The following is a 20,017-nucleotide window of genomic DNA, read 5'->3' as shown; positions in this document are numbered from 1 at the left end:
TTACTGAATATTTTAAGCCTACTGTTGAGGCCAACTTCTCAGAAAAAAAAATATATATATGGCTGGGCGCGGTGGCTCACGCTTGTAATCCCAGCACTCTGGGAGGCCGAGGCGGGCGGATCACAAGTTCAGGAGATCGAGACCACGGTGAAACCCCGTCTCTACTAAAAATACAAAAAAATTGGCCAGGCATGGTGGCGGGCGCCTGTAGTCCCAGCTATTCGGAGAGGCTGAGGCAGGAGAATGGCGTGAACCCGGGAGGCGGAGCTAGCAGTGAGCCGAGATTGCGCCACTGCACTCCAGCCTGGGTGACAGAGCGAGGCTCCGTCTCAAAAAAAAAAAAAAAAAATGGATATATATATATATATATATATATTCCTTTCAAAATATTACTGCTCATTGACAGTGCACCTAGTCCCACCCAAGAGTGCTGATGGAAATGTCAAGGAGATTAATGTTGTTTTCATGCCTGCTAACATAACATTCCTTCTGCAGCCAATGGGTCAAGGAGTAATTTTGACTTTCAGGTCTTACTTAGAAAATACTTTCTGTAAGGTTAAAACTGTTGTAGGTAGTGATTCTGTGATGGATCTGGGCAAAGTCACCATTCTAGATACGATTAAGAACATTTGTGATTCATAGGAAGAGGTCAAAATTTAAAAATGAACAGGAGTTTTGAAGAAGTGGAATTCAACCCTCATGGATGATTTTGAGGGGTTCAGGACTTCAGTGGAGGTAGTAACTGCAGGTGTGGTAGAAATAGCAAGAGAACTAGACTTAGAAGTGGAGCCTGAAGGTGTGACTAAATGCAGCAATCTCATGATAAAACTTTAAGGGATGAGGAGTTGCTTCTTATGGATGAGCAAAGAAAGTGATTTATTGAGATGGAATCTATTTCTGATGAAGATGCTCTGAACATTGTTGAAATGACAACGAAGGGTTTATACTATTTCATAAACTTAGTTAATAAAGCAGTGGCAGGGGTTGAGAGGATACTCTGATTTTAAAAGAAATTCTCCTCTAGGTAAAACAGTATCAAACAGCATTGCATGCTGCAAAGAAATCTTTAGTGAAAGGAAGACTCAGTCAATGAGACAAACTTCATGGTTGTCTTCCTTTAAGAAATTGCCACAGCCACCCCAGCCTTCAGCAGTCACCACCTGGATCAGTCCACAGCCATCAACATCGAGGCAGCACCTGACACCAGCAAAAAGATTACAACTCCCTGAAAGCTCACATGATCATTAGCATTTTTTAGCAATGAAATATTTTAAAATTAAGGTATGTACGCTGTTTTTTAGAATAATACTGCATACTTAATAGACTATAGTATAATATAAACATAACATTTATATGTACTGGGAAACCAAAAACTTTGTGCGACTCACTTTATTGTGATATTAGCTTTATTGTGGTGATCTGGAACAGAACCTACAATAGCTCCAAGGTATGCCTGTAAATTAAAATGATAGGATACTGTTTCTCACATTAGATTAGGGAAATTGAAAAAGACCAAGTGTTTGTGAGAATGTTCAGTGACAGGACATTTTTTTGTTTTTTTTGAGATGGAGTCTCACCCTGTCGCCCAGGCTGGATTGCAGTGGCTCGATCTCGGCTCACTGCAATCTCCGCCTCCCGGGCTCAAGTGATTCTCCTGCCTCAGCCTCCCGAGTAGCTGTGACTACAGGCGCCTGCCATCACGCCCTGCTAATTTGTGTATTTTTAGTAGAGATGGGGTTTCACCGTGTTGGCCATGATGGTCTTGAACTCCTGACCTCAAGTAATCCGCCTGCCTTGGCTTCCCAAAGCGCTAGGATTACAGACGTGAGCCACTGTGCCCGGCCGGACTTTTTTTATACAGTTGATGGAAGTACTAATTGGTACAATTGATTTGGAGAACAGTTTCGCACTATCTTGTCAAGCTGAAGTTGTACGTCTTTATGAGTTGGAAGTTTTGCTTTTTAGAGAAGCTCTTACACATATGCAGGTGGAGGTAGAATGTTCATTGCAGCAAAAAATTGAAAACAGCCTCAATTTTTGTCAGCTGGAAAAATGGATAAATTGTGGTATATTTATACAATGGCACACTGTACAACAGCTACAATGAATGAAACAGAACCATCTTTATAGAATTAAAGCTTAGAAATATAATATCAAATAAAAAGCAAATTGAAGAATGATATAGGCAGTATGAAATTATTTTTGTGACATGTCAAATCATACTGTATATTGTGAATGCCCAACGTGTTTTAAGTGAATAAAGAAATACAGTGGAAATGACAAACTCCAATCCTGGAATAATGATTACCTGTGAAGTTGGGGCATGTTTGAGGGAGAGGGCATTGGGATTGAGAAATTGTATAGTGTATCTGTATCTGTTTTATTTCTTTTTTAAAAAATTGAGGCAAATAAAGCAAAATGCTAATGGATGTTAGATATAGTGGTGTTTGCTATATTTTTCTGTTTGATTGCTTGAAATATTTAATAATAGAAATCAATAAGTCTAAGCTGTTTATTACCACAGTGCAAAAACTACTTATAAAGCAGTAAGTTAAATAATCTGGTAACTGTTGGCCACTCACAATGGTCCAGGCACAGTGTAATGAGCAACACATATAAAGGCACTACCTTCAGACTGAGGGGGACAGAAAATAGATATGTTAATAAATAATTACCTAGATAAAGTGCTATGAGGGAAATAAAGAGGGTGATGAAATAGAGAATAATTGGTAGAGGCTATTTAAATAGAGTGGTCAGGGAAGGCTTCCTTGAAGAGGTGATAGTCTAGCTGGGTGAAACTTGAAAGATAAAACAAATTGTGCAGAAAGCTGGGGCAAGAACATTGCAACAAGTCCACAGACTTAGAGGCAGGCAAAGGCTTAGTGGGGTTCCAGGAGCAGAAAGAATATTAGTATGTTTGGAGTGTAGTGAGGAATAAGTTAGAGGGAGATGAGGATAGAAGGGTTTGCAAGATGTAGGTCATGTAGAGCCTTGTTGCCATGGTAAGAAGCTTGGGTTTTATTGTAAGAGCAATGGGAAACTATTAAAGAGCTTTAAGCAGAGAAGTGACTTTGTAGGATTTGTGTTTCAAAAAAGATTATTCCGGCTGCTATGTGGATTATAAAGGGGCAAAAGTGAACTCTAGAAAGCCATTTAGGGAGGCTGTTATAGTAGTATGGGTGAGAGATGAGGTGGCTCAGTTTATGGTTGTGGAGGTGGAGAGCTGTGGACACATTTGAGATATATCTGAAGAGAACCTTGAGGCCTTGATGGACTCGTTGGAGAGGAAGAGAAGAATTAATGACAGGTCTTAAGATTTTGACTTAAGCGCAGAGTAGATGACAGTACAGTTTACCGAAATGATTAAGACTGGAGAAGAGGTTTAGGGGCCAAAATCAAGAGTCTCCTTTTGGACATACTAGTTTGAGAGTCTTGTTTTAAACAATTTCCATGTGAAAATGTGAACTAGTGATATGACTGTACAAATACAAAGTTCAGGGCAGTAGTCTGGGTGAAAATAGAATTTTATAATATCTTAGACTTCATTGATTGCAAAATGCACCACTATTTTATTTTATTATTTTATTTATTTACTTTTTGAGACAGAGTCTCGCTCTGTCACCCAGGCTGGAGTGCAGTGGCGCGATCTCGGCTCACTGCAAGCTCCACCTCCCGGGTTCACACCATTCTCCTGCCTCAGCCTCTCCGAATAGCTGGGACTACAGGCGCCCGCCACCACGCCCGGCTAATTTTTTGTATTTTTAGTAGAGACGGGGTTTCACCGTGGTCTCGATCTTCTGACCTCGTGATCCACCCGCCTCGGCCTCCCAAAGTGCTGGGATTACAAGCGTGAGCCACTGCCCCTGGCCTATTTTATTTTTTTCCTTCATGATAATGAGGGGAAAAATGCTCCTGATTATACTGTGATACAAGCTTTCTTATTACTTTGAGTATTTTTAATTTATTGAAAGAGCTGAGAATTTATTTAAACTGTTAATGCTGTTCAGCCAGAGATCACCAGAACGCACCTTGTGGTTAAATAAGTTGGGTTTATTGCTTGTTCCAGTGAGGGAAAACACACATCATAGGGAAACGTGATATGTCAGTAAGACGGTGTTAAAAAAGACCTTGTTATATAGGATTTGGGCTTTGATTGGGTGATGGCGGGGGTGTCTAAGGAAGTGGGGTCTGCTATAGATTGGATGTTGACAGAAAGCAGGGACAGTTCTATGATTTGGTATTTTGTGGTTGGCATAGTGACCTGTCATTAGACAAATTGATGCAATGGTCTTGTTTTGTTTCATTTTACCATGGTCTCATAGTAACCTTAAGTTGGTTGGTATTCTTTGAAATTGTCTATGTCCCCAAAAGGGGGAATTAGAAGATGATACAAACTGATACATATACCCAATTGAGTATTATACAGCTATAACAAGAAAGAGTAAGGTCTTTATGAGCTGATAAGGATTTATTTAGGTGAAAAAAAAAGCAAGATGTATAAGAATGTATATTGTATATTGTATGCTACTTTTTGTATAGAAAGAAGGGAAAATAAGAATATCTGTTTTGGCCGGGTGCGGTGGCTCACGCCTGTAATCCCAGCACTTTGGGAGGCCGAGGTGGGCGGACCACGAGGTCAAGAGATCGAGACCATCCTGGCCAACATGGTGAAACCCTGTCTCTACTAAAAATACAAAAATTAGCCGGGCGTGGTGGCATGTGCCTGTAGTCCCAGCTACTTGGGAGGCTGAGGCAGGAGAATCGCTTGAACCTGGGAGGCAGAGGTTGCAGTGAGCTGAGATCACGCAACTGCACTCCAGCCTGGTGACAGAGTGAGACTCCATCTCAAAAAAAAAAAAAAGAATATCTGTTTTGTATGTTTGTTTGAGACAGGGTCTCACTCTGTCACCCAGGCTGGAGTGCAGCAGTGTGATCCTGGCTCACTGCAGTCTCCACCTCTCAGGCCGAAGCTAACCTCCTACCTCAGTCTCCCAAGTGGCTAGGACTACAGGCACATGCCACCACGCCAGGCTAATTTTTGTATTTTTTTTTAGAGACAGGGTTTCACCATGTTGCCCAGGCTGATTTCGAACTCCTGAGCTCAAGTGATCTACCCGCCTTGGTCTCCCAAAGTGCTGGGATTACAGGCATAAGTCACTGCGCCTGGATGAAAATAAGAATATCTAAATATATTTGCAAATTTTTGCAAAACACGCATATACAGAGAATAGATAAGCCAGAAATGAATGAAATGGTTACCGGTACGTGGGGAATAGGAATGTGGTAGAGGAGGATGGGTTTGGGAGCAAGACTTCTGAGGAAATCATTTTATAAAGTTTGAATTTTGAACAATGGGAATGTTTTACATATTCAAAGATAACATTGTATTAAAAAAAAGAGGCTGGGCTTGGCTTGGTGGCTCATGCCTGTAATCTCAGCACTTTGGGAGGCCGAGGCGGGCAGATCACGAGGTCAAGAGATTGAGGTCATCCTGGCCAACATGGGGAAACCCTGTCTCTACTAAAAATACAGAAATTAGCTGGGTGCGGTGGCGTGCACCTGTAATCCCAGCTACTCAGGAGGCTGAGGCAGGAGAATCACTTGAACGCGGGAGGCAGAGGTTGCAGTAAACTGAGATCATGCCACTGCACTCCAGCCTGGCGACAGAGTGAGACTCTTGTTTCTTTAAAAAAAAAAAGAAAGAAAAGAAAAAAGCAAATTAAATAAACAGAACCAAAAGGACCTAACTGTATATCTTACAGATAAATTGATCAATACAAATAATATTTGAACACAGTACTCTGGTTCTTTAGTAGATCATGTCCTTTTTAAAAATCAACCTTCCCCCCTTTTAGTGGAATATATTCTAAGGACAAAAAGAACTGCAATTAAATGTTACACTTAGAAGGGTTATTTTTCCCTTTTTTTTTAAATTGAATACAAATTTTCTGTCTTTTTTCTTATTTTCCACAAGGAAACTTCTGCAAGTAATTAGTAGGTTTATTGTTGGTAAAAAATATTGATATTCTAATTCTGAAACTTTTTGGGATAAAACAAATATATAAATGTACTAATGTTATTAGGAAGATTTTCACTGTAAGAGTTATAAATCTTAAATAACAAGGTAGGGAGAAGCCTTGTAAGAGCTTGAATTGGAAACTTCACTATGACATCGTTTTTTAAATTCCTAGCTAGCCCTCTGAAAGATGAACATTGACTATACCTCAGTGTACTTAGATCATGGCTTCTACATTACCATTTCCAACCAAAGAAACTATGCCTCCTTGAAGAAATGGCCAATTATTCCAAATCTGTGCCAGAGAAAGAACAATATCCTCAAAAGGTACACGGTCATGTCAGAATCATACAGGAGTTGCTTTGAAGGGATTTCTACTGGCCAAGTTTGTGACAATTTGAACATCAACAAGAGTAATAATGGTAATGGAATTTGGCTGAGTGGATCACAAAAGAAAATCTGTGAGTCGGCGGGGCATGGTGGATCACGCCTGTAATCTCAGCACTTTGGGAGGCCGAGATGGGCAGATCACAAGGTCAGGAGATCGAGACCATCCTGGCTAACATGGTGAAACCTCGTCTCTACTAAAAATACAAAAAATTACCCAGGCGTGGTGGTGGGTGCCTGTAGTCCCAGCTACTCGGGAGGCTGAGGCAGGAGAATGGCGTGAACCTGGGAGGCGGAGCTTGCAGTGAGCCGAGATTGCGCCACTGCACTCCAGCCTGGGTGACAGAGCGAGACTCCATCTCAAAAAAGGAAAAAAAAAAAAAAAGACAATCCTTGAGCCCATAGTGATAGTAAAAAAGAAATACAGACCAGAGAGAGTACAGGCTGGTGGTATTTGCAAAGGGACCATGAGGGATCTAGAGCTGTTCAGTATCTTGACTGTGACAGTAGGTAGATGAACCTATACATGTGATAAAATTGTGTAGAACTTAACACACAGATGCATATGCAGATACCTGCAAGCGAATGCAAGTAAAACTGGGAAATGTGAATAACATAGGTGGGTTGTGTCAATGTCAGTATCCTGATTTTGATTTTATACTCTAGTTTTGTAAAATGCTACCATTGGGGGAAACTAGGCAAAGTGTACAAGGGATCTCTCAGTACTATTTCTTTTTAAAAAATTTTTATTTTTGTGAGTACACAGTAGGTGTGTATATTTCTTTCTTTTTCTTTTTTTTTTTTGAGACGGAGTCTTGCTCTGTCACCCAGGCTGGAGTGCAGTGGCGCAATCTCGGCTCACTGCAAGCTCTGCCTCCCAGGTTCACACCATTCTCCTGCCTCAGCCTCTCCGAGTAGCTGGGACTACAGGCGCCCGCCACCACGCCCAGCTAATTTTTTTTGTATTTTTTAGTAGAGACGGGGTTTCACCGTGGTCTCGATCTCCTGACCTCGTGATCCGCCCGCCTCGGCCTCCCAAAGTGCTGGGATTACAAGCGTGAGCCACTGCGCCCGGCCGTGTATATTTATTTCTTAGAGCTGCATGTGAATCTACAATTATCTCAATAAAAATTTCAATAAAAAAAGAGAGGGAGAGAAGAGAAAAAGGGAAAACTCCTTTTTACAGAAGAATGCTAACTAGAAAATGAAAAAGGAATGATTGAATTAGAAAATTATAATATTGCCAGGTGCGGTGGCTCACGCCTGTAATCCCTACACTTTGGGAGGCCGAGGCTAGCAGATCATCTGAGGTCGGGAGTTTGAGACCAGCCTGACTAACATGGAGAAACCCTGTCTCTACTAAAAATACAGAATTAGCCGGGCGTGGCTGCACATGTCTGTAATCCCAGCTACTCGGGAGGCTGAGGCAGGAGAATTGCGTGAACCCGGGAGGCAGAGGTTGCAGTGCGCCGAGATGGCACCATTGCACTCCAGCCTGGGCAACGAGGGAAATTCTGTCTCAAAAAAAGAAAGAAAGGCCCGGCGCGGTGGCTCACGCTTGTAATCCCAGCACTTTGGGAGGCCGAGGCGGGCGGATCACGAGGTCAGGAGATCGAGACCACGGTGCAACCCCATCTCTACTAAAAAATACAAAAAATTAGCCGGGCGTGGTGGTGGGCGCCTGTAGTCCCAGCTACTCGGAGAGGCTGAGGCAGGAGAATGGCGTGAACCCAGGAGGCGGAGCTTGCAGTGAGCTGAGATTGCGCCACTGCACTCCAGCCTGGGCGACAGAGTGAGACTCTGTCTCCAAAAAAAAAAAAAAAAGAGAAAGAAAATTATAATTTTGTGACCTCCAGTGTAAAATTTCATCAGGTAAGGATTAACAATGGTTGACCGCACCATTGGATGAAAGAGTGTTGTGAGGGAATGGCAGATTACATTATTAGGTAACTTGCTAATTACAAAAGGAAACACTACAGTGGAAAGTGGGCCTGGCAGTCACCTTCTCAATTTAATGATCAAATTTATTGTCACCATCTAACATAAGGATGCCATAAGTAACCATATCACCTATGAAATATTTTGAAATATTTTTGTTAAAAATGGTTAATATGAAGGAATGGTCAGACAAATCCAGAATATGATACATTTTACAAGACAATTGGCATGGGTTAATAAATAAAAGTGTAAGTCTGTATTAAATAAAAATAGGCATGACAATCAAGAGGAATGCATGAACCTGGATTGGATCCTGGATTTTTTTTTTTTTTTTTTTTTGAGACGGAGTCTCGCTCTGTCACCCAGGCTGGAGTGCAGTGGCCCAATCTCAGCTCATTGCAAGCTTCACCTCCCGGGTTCACGCCATTCTCCTGCCTCAGCATCCTGAGTAGCTGGGACTACAGGCGCTTGCCACCACGCCCAGCTAATTTTTTTTTTTTGTATTTTTAGTTGAGACAGGGTTTCACCATGTTAGCCAGGATGGCCTCTATCTCCTGACCTCGTGATACGCCCACCTCAGCCTCCCAAAGTGCTGGGATCACAGGCGTGAGCCACCATGCCTGGCCGATCCTGGATTTTTTTTTTTAAAATGTAAATATAGTGGCTTCAGGATAACCGCATCAACAGTGCCATCAAAATTTGCAGTTTATTTCTTCTTTCCCTGAATCTGGGCAGGCCCTCTGGCAGCTTAGTGAATAGAATGCTGGAGAATGATGCTGTGACAAGTTTCAGGCTTACTCTTTGTAAGAGGACTGCCAGCTTCCGCTTCTCTCTTAGAGCACTTGCTCTTAAGACATTCCCTCTTGGAACTGAGCAGTCCTGCTGCGGGAGACCCAAGCCACATGGAGTGGCCAAATATAGTTATTCTGGTCTTAGCTGAACTCCCAAATGACAACCAACAACAATTATGAGCTAAGTGAGTGACCCATCTTGAATGTTCCAGCCCAATATACCGTAGCCCCAGCCAACATCACATGGAATAGAACTATATAGCTGGGCCCCAGTCAACCTGTAAAATTATGTAGGATAATAAAATAGTTGTTTTAAGTCAAGTTTTGGAGTGGTTGTGTGCATTATAATAAATAACAAAAACAATTGAACATCTTTGAGACAATTGTTCACGTAGATTTTTTATTATGGAATAATAAATAATAATAATATGGAATTATTGTTCTTAGGTATTAGAAAGCTTTGGTAATTATACAAGATAATATAATTTCTTAGGAGAGGAAATATTTGGAGGTTACGTATGATGTCTGCAGCTCATTTTGAAATAATTCAGCAAAAAAGTATGCATATAAAAAGCAAATATTGGGAGCTTTCATTATATTTTGTAGAATGGAGGCTATCCCCACCCCCAAAAAACCAAATATGACATTTAGCAATCAATTGGTAGAAGGTGTATGAGTTTTCATTATATTATACTATTTTTTCTTTTTTTTTACCTGAGACAGGGTCTTGCTCTGTCGCCCAGGCTGGAGTTCAGGCTGGTCCCAAACTCCTGGCTTCAAGTGATCTGCCTGCCTTGGCCTTCTGAAGTGCTGGGATTGCAGGTGTGAGCCACCACGCCTGGCCTAGTTTTTCAATTTTTTTTTGTAGATTTAAACGTTTTCAAAATAAAACATTGGGGTGAAAAGGATCACATTAAAAATACACTGAGTTTTGGGGTTCCCCGGCAGCCACCAGTGTGCTCAGTGATTTGCTAGAAGGATTCATGGGACTTAGTATATAATTGTACTCATGACTAAGGTTTGTTACAGCTGGAGAATACAGGACAGGATCAGCAAAGGAAAAAAAGCACAAGTGGAGTCTGGAGAAATCCATGTATAAGCCTCTTTATCATTCTTCCTCCTGTGAGGGGGTATACTTGAGCACACTCCACCAGCGACGAAAAATGCAATGACTTATGTATAACAGTTCTGCCCAGGGAAGCCCGTTAGTGATTGAGTTCCCAGGATTTTTGTTTTGTTTTGTTTTGAGACAGAGTCTCACTCTGTTACCGAGGCTGGAGTGCAGTGGCCCAATCTTGGCGCACTGCAACTTCTGCCTCCTGGGTTCAAGCAATTCTCCCGCCTCAGCCTCCTGAGTAGCTGGAGTTACAGGCGCACGCCACCATGCCTGGCTAATTTTTGTATTTTTAGTAGAGACAGGGTTTCACCATATTGGTCAGGCTGGTCTCAAACTCCTGACCTCATGATCTGCCCACCTTGGCCTCCCAAAGTGCTGGGATTACAGGCATGAGCCACCGCGCCTGGCCAGGTACCCATGATTTTTACTGGGGGCTTGTTACTTAGGTAACCTCTGCCTAACATGTACCAAAATTTCAGACTCCTAGAAGGAAAGTTGATATTCACCATAAATCACATTGTTTGTAGGCACAGTTTAGGAACATTGGACCACGCTTGTTAGTTAGGGGATGGAGGAAAGCCGAGTTTCTAGATAGATGCCAGCCAAAGGCTGATCTTGGAAGCAGGCCCTTTTAAAGACTGCAGCCTCTGGCTTGCTATATTAACTATTCTGCACACATACTAATCACATAAATGCGAAGATAAATACTAATGATTTGAATGAGAAAGGAAACTCTTGTCTAAAGAGTTAGATAGCAGGTAGTTTATTGTGAACTCTTTGTAGTTCTGCCAGAGATTCTGAAAATGGGATGAATTGATTTCAGTTCACTAAACAGTTATTGAGGCATTAGGTATATGGAGATGAATAAGACAGTCCCTGCCATCAAAGAACTCAGGTCAAGAGGGGCAGTTAAACTATCAACAATGATTGTGGAACAGTGTGATAAGTATTATAGTAAAGGTGAATAGAAAGTAGGAAGGAAACTGTTGATTCTGATGTTAGGGTGAGGAAGAGAGAAGAGGAATTAACATTTGACCTGAACTTTGAAAGAGAAGCAGTGTTCAACAGGCATGGAAACTTAGATGGGCACTCTAGTCAGAGGAAGAAAAGCAACCAGAATATGAATTCTTACTAGTTGCCAGGGTCTGTGTGTGCTATTGTAATTTAATCTTTCCAACAGACCTCTGATGTAAGTGATTTTATTTTTATTTTTATTTATTTATTTATTTTTTTTGAGACGGAGTCTTGCCCTGTCGCCCAGGCTGGAGTGCAGTGGCAGGATCTCTGCTCACAGCAAGCTCCGCCCGCCGGGTTCACGCCATTCTCCTCCCTCAGCCTCACCAGTAGCTGGGAATACAGGCGCCCGCCACTACGCCTGGCTAATTTTTTGTATATTTAGTAGAGACGGGGTTTCACCGTGTTAGCCAGGATGATCTCGATCTCCTGACCTGGTGATCCACCCGCCTCGGCCTCCCAAAGTGCTGGGATTATAGGCGTGAGTCACCACGCCCAGTCTTTTTTTTTTTTTTTTTTTTTGAGACAGAGTCTCGCTCTGTCGCCCAGGCTGGAGTGCAGTGGCGCGATCTCGGCTCACTGCAAGCTCCGCCTCCCGGGTTCACGCCATTCTCCTGCCTCAGCCTCTCCGAGTAGCTGGGACTATAGGCGCCCGCCACCACGCCCGGCTAATTTTTTGTATTTTTAGTAGAGACGGGGTTTCACCGTGGTCTCGATCTCCTAACCTCGTGATCCGCCCGCCTCGGCCTCCCAAAGTGCTGGGATTACAAGTGTGAGCCACCGCGCCTGGCCTCACGCCCGGTCTTTTATTGTCATTTTTAAAATGATGGCTGGGCATGGTGGCTCATGCCTGTAATCCCAGCAGTTTGGTAGGCTGAAGTGGAGGATTACTTGAGCCCAGGAGTTCGGGACCAGCCTGGGCAACATAGTGAGACTTGTCTCTGCAAAAAATTTTAAAAAGATATTAGCCAGGCATATTGATGTGGACCTGTAGTCCCAGATACTTGAGAGGCTAAGGTGGGAGGATCCTTGAGCCTGGGAGATGGAGGCTGCAGTGAGCTGAGATTGCACCACTGCACTCCAGCCCTGGGTGACAGAGGGAGATTCTGTCTCAAAAAAAAAAAAAAAAAGATGATAAAGATGATTCGAAAGTTTTCGTATTCCCTTTTCCCTCTTCACTCCGTTTTTTGAGACGGGGTCTTAATCTGTCACCCAGGCTGGAATGCAGTGGTGCAATAAAAGCTCACTGCAGCTTCGACCTCCTGGGCTCAGGTTATCCTCCCAGCTTAGCCACCCAAGTAGCTGGGACCGCAGGCATGCGCCCCCACACTTGGCTAATTTTTTTATTTTTGTAGATACAGGGTCTATGTTGTTCAGGCTGGTCTTGAACTCCTGGGCTCAAGTGATCCTCCTGCTTAGGCCTCCCGAAGCGTTGGGATTATAGGCATGAGCTACCTTGCCCAGCCACTCTCTCTTTTTATTTTTTAAAAGAATTAGAGACAGGGTCTGACTACTTGCTATGTTCCCCTAGGTGCATTTAAACCCCTGGGTTCAAGTGATCCTCCCACTTCAGCCTCCCCAGTAGCTGGGACTACAGGTGCATGGCACCAGGCCTGGCTGTTCACTCCTCTTTTCATAAGCAAAGGCACAGTTTCTTTTCTAGTAAGAGATGGGCTAGGTTGTGTAGATTGAGCTTTCTAATAAAAACAACTAAAAGTGTTGAATAAAAATGTCTTAAAAACATTGAAAAGTTAACAAGGTAGAAATGAAATTGGGAACTCAGATAAGCTGAACGTGGAAACTGCTTTTGCCTTGCAAACATTTGCTCAGCTAAGTGAACTTGAACTTTGGTTTTGACAGCCCAACAGGGCGCAGGCAATAGAAGTAAGGTCAAAGCCTTACTTGTGTGGCTCACAGCTGTAGTCCCAGCACTTTGGGAGGCCGAGGTGGGCGGATCACAATGTCAGGAGTTCGAGACCAGCCTGACCAATATGGTGTAATCCCATTTCTACTGAAAAAAATAAAAAAAATTAGCTGAGTGTGGTGGCGCACGCCTGTAATCCCAGCTGCTCGGGAGGCTGAAGCAGAAGAATCGTTTGAGCCCGGGAGGTGGAGGTTGCAGTGAATTGAGATAGTGCCACTGTACTCCAGCCTGGGCAACAGAGCGAGGTTCCGTCTCAAAAAAAAAAAAAAAAAAAAAAAGGTCAAAGCCCAAGATCCACCAAAGGTGTAACATGTAATAGGAAATCTCCATAAACTGTATTTCAGAGAGGACTATACACTTAGGGTTAGGATGAACTAGAAATAAGCCCGTTCCATCTGCTTGTCTCCAGTTGCCTTAACACTTAGCTAAGTATTAATAGAAGAAAAGGTCCTTGAGAAGTTAAAACTGTAAGTTGGCTCTCAAAGTTATATAGCCCAAATTCACACAATTTAGGAGAACCAAAACTCTAAACTTGAGAACCCTCAAGCCATGAATTTAGTTTAAAGTGGCCTCAACTGGCAGGACCCCTAGGTCCCTGGCAGAAGCAAATGCAGATCGATCCTCTGTAGTAGCTATGCTGATATCAGACAAAATAGACTTTAGGCACAAGTGTATTTTTAGAGATAAAAAGGGCAGTTCATAATGATAAAGGTTTCAATTTACCAGGAAGATATAACAATATTAAGTTATATGCATCTAGGCTGGACACAGTGGCTCATACCTGTAATCCCAGCACTTTGGGAGGCCGAGGCAGGCAGATCACCTGAGGTCAGGAGTTCAAGACTAGCCTGGCCAACATGGTGAAACCCCGTCTCTACAAAAACACAAAAATTAGCTGGGCATGATGGCAGGCACCTGTAATCCCAGCTACTCAGGAGGCTGAGGCAGGAGAATCGCCTGAACCTGGGAGGTGGAGGTGCAGTGAGCTGAGACTGAGCCATTGCACTCTAGCCTGGGTGAATTTTTCAAAAAAGAGAAAGAAAATATTAAACAAGTTCATATCAGATAAAATGGATAAATTCCAAGAAATACAGTTTCTATAAAAGAGACAGAAAACCTGGATAGCCCAGTAACCATTAAATACAACGATTCAGTAGTCAAAAATCTTCCCACAGGGAAACTTGCAGGTCTAAATGGCTTCACCTGGAAGTTCTACCAAGCATTTAAAGAAATAATTGCAGTTAATAATTATTTGTTAATCTGTTGCTACATAACAAATCACCCAATATGTAGTGGCTTAAAGCAACAATAATCATTTATTGTCTCTCACAGTTTCTGTGGGTTAGGACTTCAGGAGGGGCTCTGTTGGGTTGTTCTGGCTTGGAATCTCATGAGGTTGTGGTCAGATGACAGCTGTAGTTGAGGAACACAGAAAGCTAAGCCCACAGAAGAAAAACAAACACCGTGACACTGGGAAGGAGCTGCCTCTTGCTTGTTAACCTTGAGCTGGAAGTAGGAGGTGGTTTGTTTCTCATCCACTGGAAAAAGTGTTAAGTGGTTTCATTTTACATTATGATGCTAAATTGAAGGTATGCAGCAACTTCTGGGAATCAATGAACAGTTTGGAGAATTTTGACCTCTCCCGAGTCTTGTTTCCTTTGGGGGTTAAGAGAGTCTGGAGCCTCTAAGTTAGAGACACAGGCACAGCGTGTTTCATTTTCATTCACCACCTGCAATTCTCTGCCCTTCCCTCTACCTGTTGGAATTAATTTATCATTCAGGTTGCAGTACAGGTCTCACCTTTGGTGGAGCTTTTCCCCACCACTCTATTCCCGTTGTGCTCTGTCTCTCTCAACTCTGCTAACACTTACTGCCTTTTACCACCCTTTTCATCTTGACCATATGTTTCTTAATAACTATTTGATATCTTCTCACAGAATGTGCCTCATCTGTCCCACTGGATCCTCTGTTCTACAGCTTAGGGATTGAGTCCTGGAGATCTGTGTATTCCCCTGTCATATCTCACATAGCACGGTGCATGACTGGCCATTTTCAGAATGGACTAATTCAGTACTTGATTGTTTGCACAGTTAGAGCAGGTTAGGGTCCTTCTTGCAGGAGTCTGCAGTCTTAGATAGGTACAGACAGACACAGAGAAAGCCTACAGAGATGTGAATAAATGACTAACTGTATTTCTGGGGGAGGCACAGAGTAGAAGGTTGAGTCCTTATGAGAGAGGGATGAGGGGAAGAAGCCCCTTGTTTAATCTCATTTTTTCTCTTCATTAAAATGCCTTCTTGCATCCTTGGTCTCTTTTCACAGAACCCTGCCATCAGCATCACCGAAAACGTGCTGCATTTCAAAGGTCAGTATCCCAGCAAATGCTCCCATCTCTATACACAGTTAAGGAGGTGTGGTGGCGGTTTCCCTTTTTTTAAAAAAATGTATTTGTCTTACTTGTTTTGTGCTGATGTTCACTCCTCTGATCCTCATGAGGTAAGCTAAATTGTTTTGAAATATATGATTAGAAAAGTCAAATAATTGGTTTAAAATCATGTTTCCCCCATGGAGAGGCAGTAGATACAGTGAAGGAAGGAAAAAAAAAAAAAAAGAATCCTGGGTTAGAAATCAGGAGACGTGTCTTCTAGCTCTAATTCTGCCACAGTCTTGGACAAGTTATTGACTTCTTTGGACCTGTACAATGAAGATACTGGGTTTTAATCTGTGTTTCTCAAACTCGAGGACCCATGGACACCTAAGAATGTTTCCACAGGACTCTCAATGGCTCATGGACCCGAGATTGAGAAACATGTGAAGAATTAAATATGGTCACTTTAAGTGATATTTGGCTCCACTGCAGCTGTGAACACAGACACACATACAGCTACTGATTGCATGGCAGTACTTGATTATGAAGTGGCCATCTAGATGATCCAGAATATGCTGCTTTTTTTTAAAAAAAAAGATTATTATTAAAACACAAAATAGAACTTTTATTTATTTATTTTGAGATTGAGTCTTGCTGTATCACCCAGGCTGGAATGCAGTGGCACGATCTCAGCTCGCTGCAACCTCCGCCTCCTGGGTTCAAACGATTCTTGTGCCTCAGTCTCCCGAGTAGCTGGGATTACAGGCGCCCGCCACCACGCCCAGCTAAATTTTGTATTTTTAGTAGAGACAGGGTTTCACCATGTTGTCCAGGCTGGTCTCGAACTCCTGACCTCAAGTGATCCGCCCACCTTGGCCTCTCAAAGTGCTGGGATTACAGGCATGAGCCACCATGCCTGTATTTATTTTTTAAAAAATATTTTTCTTTTTAAACATTAAAAAAAATCATTATTTATTACATCCCTTCTCATCATTCCTAGGAAATTTTCTTGATGAGACTTTGTGGCTCCCTGATACTAGATTAGCAGACCAGTTTGAGAAACACTACACTCTAGATGATGTCTCAGGCCTTTTCAGCTCTGACAGTCTCTGATTCTGTGAATCTGCCTCCATCTCCCTTCTCCTCAGTCCCTCAGCAGATTTACTGCTTTACCAGAGAGGGTGGGATCTGCATTCACCGTCACCCAGTGGGGTAGGATTCTCTCTGCTCTCTGTTCTAGTTCCTGGGATTATTGGAGCATAAAGAGTTTCTGCTTTATGAGAAATTCCATCTACCGTAATATACTTGCATGAAATACAGCCTGGCTTTTGTATCTGCTTTTCAAGATGAGAGTAGTCACCACTCAGCTCAGGTTTTTTGGGAATTATATACATTTATGTGAAATTTAAAGTGATGAAAGCATATCTTGCCACTTAGACCTTATATACTGTCCTACCTTAAGGAATTTATGGTCACAGAGAATAATTGCTACCTGTAGCAAATATTAGGCAGGTTATTAGTCTACATATGGTCAGATAAGGGAAGAGAGTCCCAGAAGGAAACCAAATGGTAAAGGAATCAGAGAGGAGAGTGGAAGGGAGGTTCAGCAGCAGCTGCTAGGTCCAGCAGTCACTGGCATCTAGGCATGGTGCCAGCTTGAATTGGGGAAAGGAGCCATGTCAAGGCATAGGGATGGGCCATTGGCCAACTCAGGTACTTCCCTCCTAGTTCCACCTGTCCTTCATAAGCTGTGAAAGATTGTATTTCTTTTTCCTTGTTCCATTTGGGATGTGCTAAAGGAGGAGTCAGCTTCTGCCTTCATTCTCTCTCCCTGGTTGGGAGGTTTTAGATTCAGAGCTGTCCAAGACAACCCAGCATTTCCATGTACCCTGCAGTCAAGATGATACACCTACCAATTTTTGTCTGCTCTAGATTTAGAGCCAAAGTAATTGTGAAAGTTAAATTTATATCCGTGTGCCCCCTTTGGCATTGCTTTCTCTATTCTTTTTCCTGCCTGTTATTTGTATGGGGTATCATCAGGGTCACAGTGGAAGATTGGGTAAATACTCCGAAACTGACATCAGAGAACATATGAAGATAAACTTGTGTCAAAGATTTGGCCTATCTAGCTGTTGAGGAGCTCTGCTCACAAGTCCCCAAACGTTTTAACAGGACCCATTAAGATTTGTGGACTACGTTGCTTCTTGGCCTTTTGGCTATAATCAAGTATAATATTCGTGTGCCAGGCACAGTGGCTCATGTCTGTAATCCCAGCACTTTGGGAGGCCAAGGCGGGCGGATCACGAGGTCAGGAGATCGAGACCATGGTGAAACCCCGTCTCTACTAAAAATACAAAAAATTAGCTGGGCATGGTGGCGGGCGCCTATAGTCCCAGCTGCTTGGGAGGCTGAGGCAGGAGAATGGTGTGAACCCGAGAGACGGAGCTTGCAGTGAGCCGAGATCGCGCCACTGCACTCCAGCCAGGGCGACAGAGCAAGACTCCGTCTCAAAAAAAAAAAAAAGTGTAATATTCGCATACTTAGGAAAGAACTGCACCAAGCTGGCTTTTGGATGGCCTTGCTCTGCTCAAGTTTGCAGTAACCCACATTTCTTTCTTTATAGCTCAAGGACATGGTGCCAAAGGAGACAATGTCTATGAATTTCACCTGGAGTTCTTAGACCTTGTGAAGCCAGAGGTATGTTCTTTCCTTTCTCACTTCCCTTCCCATTTTAGGAAATGAATATCAGTAGTTTAGTGAAATGGGGAGCAGGGTTTGTGGAGAGAAGAAGATAAAAACCAAAGGGGAATAATAGAGTTATTTGGAACAGAGCCCAGGTTTTAGCTGCAGAGGAATGGGAAAGTCAGAGACCCCAAGTTGAATCAGGGCCCTGCCATTTATTAGCGGTGTGATCTTGAACAAGTCTCTTCACTTCTTCGAGTTCCAGTGTTCTCATGTGTTAAATGAAGGTCTGGACTAAGTGATCTCCAGGGTTCCTTCCAGCTCTAATATTCTCTGGTTTTAGTGATGGCAGAGGAGTATGGCACCCGTTGAGAACAGAGTTACATAGGGTGGTTGAAGCCCCCACCAGGGGTTACTTTCATGTGACTTTGCCACAGGTGCAGGTGAGAAAAATAGAAATCAGAAAGGGCAAAGGCAGCTGGTCTTCAGAAAGAATGCTGCAGATATCATCAAAACTTCCCTTCCCTTAGAGCCTGAGGAAGCTTCTCTCGCAAGCAGGGAGAGAATCCAATAGATGGGGTATTTTGCCTTCTGGAATTACACTTAGCTCTGGCGGCTTGAGCTTCTTGATTTCCCTGGGCAGGTGCTCAGTTGTTTTGAGAAAGCATGAATAATAACCAGTGGTATAGTGGGCAAAGAACCTGTCATGGAGCTTCCTTTGGAGAAAAGGGACAGGCCATGTAGACAAACAATGAGCTGGAATGGCCTATAAGAATTTGAGTTTAGTTGGGAAGACTCCCCAAATTGACCCCTGTGAAAAAATCTGTAACTGATCCAATACAGTTCTGATCTTGATGCAGGTGTTTCTAAAACCGGGGTCTGCTGAGCCAGGACAGTCATTTTCATGGGAGGAAAATTTATAAGCTTAGGATAATTGGATGCAGTACCCTTGAGAGGGTGATTGGACATAGTACCTTGCATGATGTGGCTGTGGCAGGAGGTTCATGCTAGTTCCCTCCAGCCTAACCAGGAACTATTTGCCTTTCTTATCCTGATAGCCTCCTGTGTCATTCACTGGCGGAATCAGAGAAGGACATTATGTTCTTACCAGTTCTCCATGCCAGCCCTTGGTCTAGATCAACCTTTTTGGCACTAGGGACCAATTTTGTGGAAGGCACCTTTTCCACAGATGGTGGGATGGGGATGGTTTCAGGGTGATTCAAATGCATTACATTTATTGTGCACTTTATTTCTGTTGTTATTACATTGTAATATATAATGAATACAACTCACCATAATGTAGAATCAGTGAGAGCCCTGAGCTTGTTTTCCTGCAACTAGACAGTCCTATCTGGGGGAGATGGGAGACAGTGACAGATCATCAGGCATTATAGTCTCATAAAGAGTGAGCAACCTAGATTCCTTGCATGCACAATTCACAAGAGAGTTCATGCTCCTATGTGAATCTTATGCCAACGCTGATCTGACAGGAGGCAGGGCTTAGGCGGTAATGCAGGTGATGGGGAGCAAGTCTAAATATAGATGAAGTTTCACTCACTTGCCCACCACTCAGCTCCTCCTGTGTGGCGTGATTCCCAACAGGCCATGGACCAGTATTGGTCCGTGGCCCAGGAGTTGGAGACCCCTGGTCTAGATGTTCCCTTTGCATCAGGACTTGCAGGACCAGAGAAAGAAGGAGAATAAATATATCCTGCAGCTTCTCTGTACGGCGCCCCTGGCATGGTGCTGCTTCAGGGAACGGAAGAGGGCATTCTCACAT

General features: G+C 43.1%; 1 protein-coding gene across 4 annotated transcripts in view; it reads left to right on the top strand.

Annotated features, from left to right (window-relative positions):
* HACD3 (3-hydroxyacyl-CoA dehydratase 3) overlaps positions 1-20,017 on the top strand; it is a 49,653-nt gene that overhangs the window by 7,774 nt on the left and 21,862 nt on the right. For all 4 annotated transcript variants that reach the window (XM_063638950.1, XM_055278119.2, XM_063638952.1 and 1 more), the window contains exons 2-3: positions 15,510-15,552; positions 18,179-18,252. In XM_063638950.1, coding sequence (XP_063495020.1) covers positions 15,510-15,552; positions 18,179-18,252 — 117 coding nt within the window. The remainder of the gene's footprint in view (positions 1-15,509; positions 15,553-18,178; positions 18,253-20,017) is intronic.

The sequence above is a fragment of the Symphalangus syndactylus genome, chromosome 5, assembly GCF_028878055.3.
Source record: "Symphalangus syndactylus isolate Jambi chromosome 5, NHGRI_mSymSyn1-v2.1_pri, whole genome shotgun sequence".
In the NCBI taxonomy this organism is placed as follows: domain Eukaryota; kingdom Metazoa; phylum Chordata; class Mammalia; order Primates; family Hylobatidae; genus Symphalangus; species Symphalangus syndactylus.
Note: the sequence above shows the minus strand (reverse complement) of the source record. Positions and strands in the feature narration are given on the sequence as shown.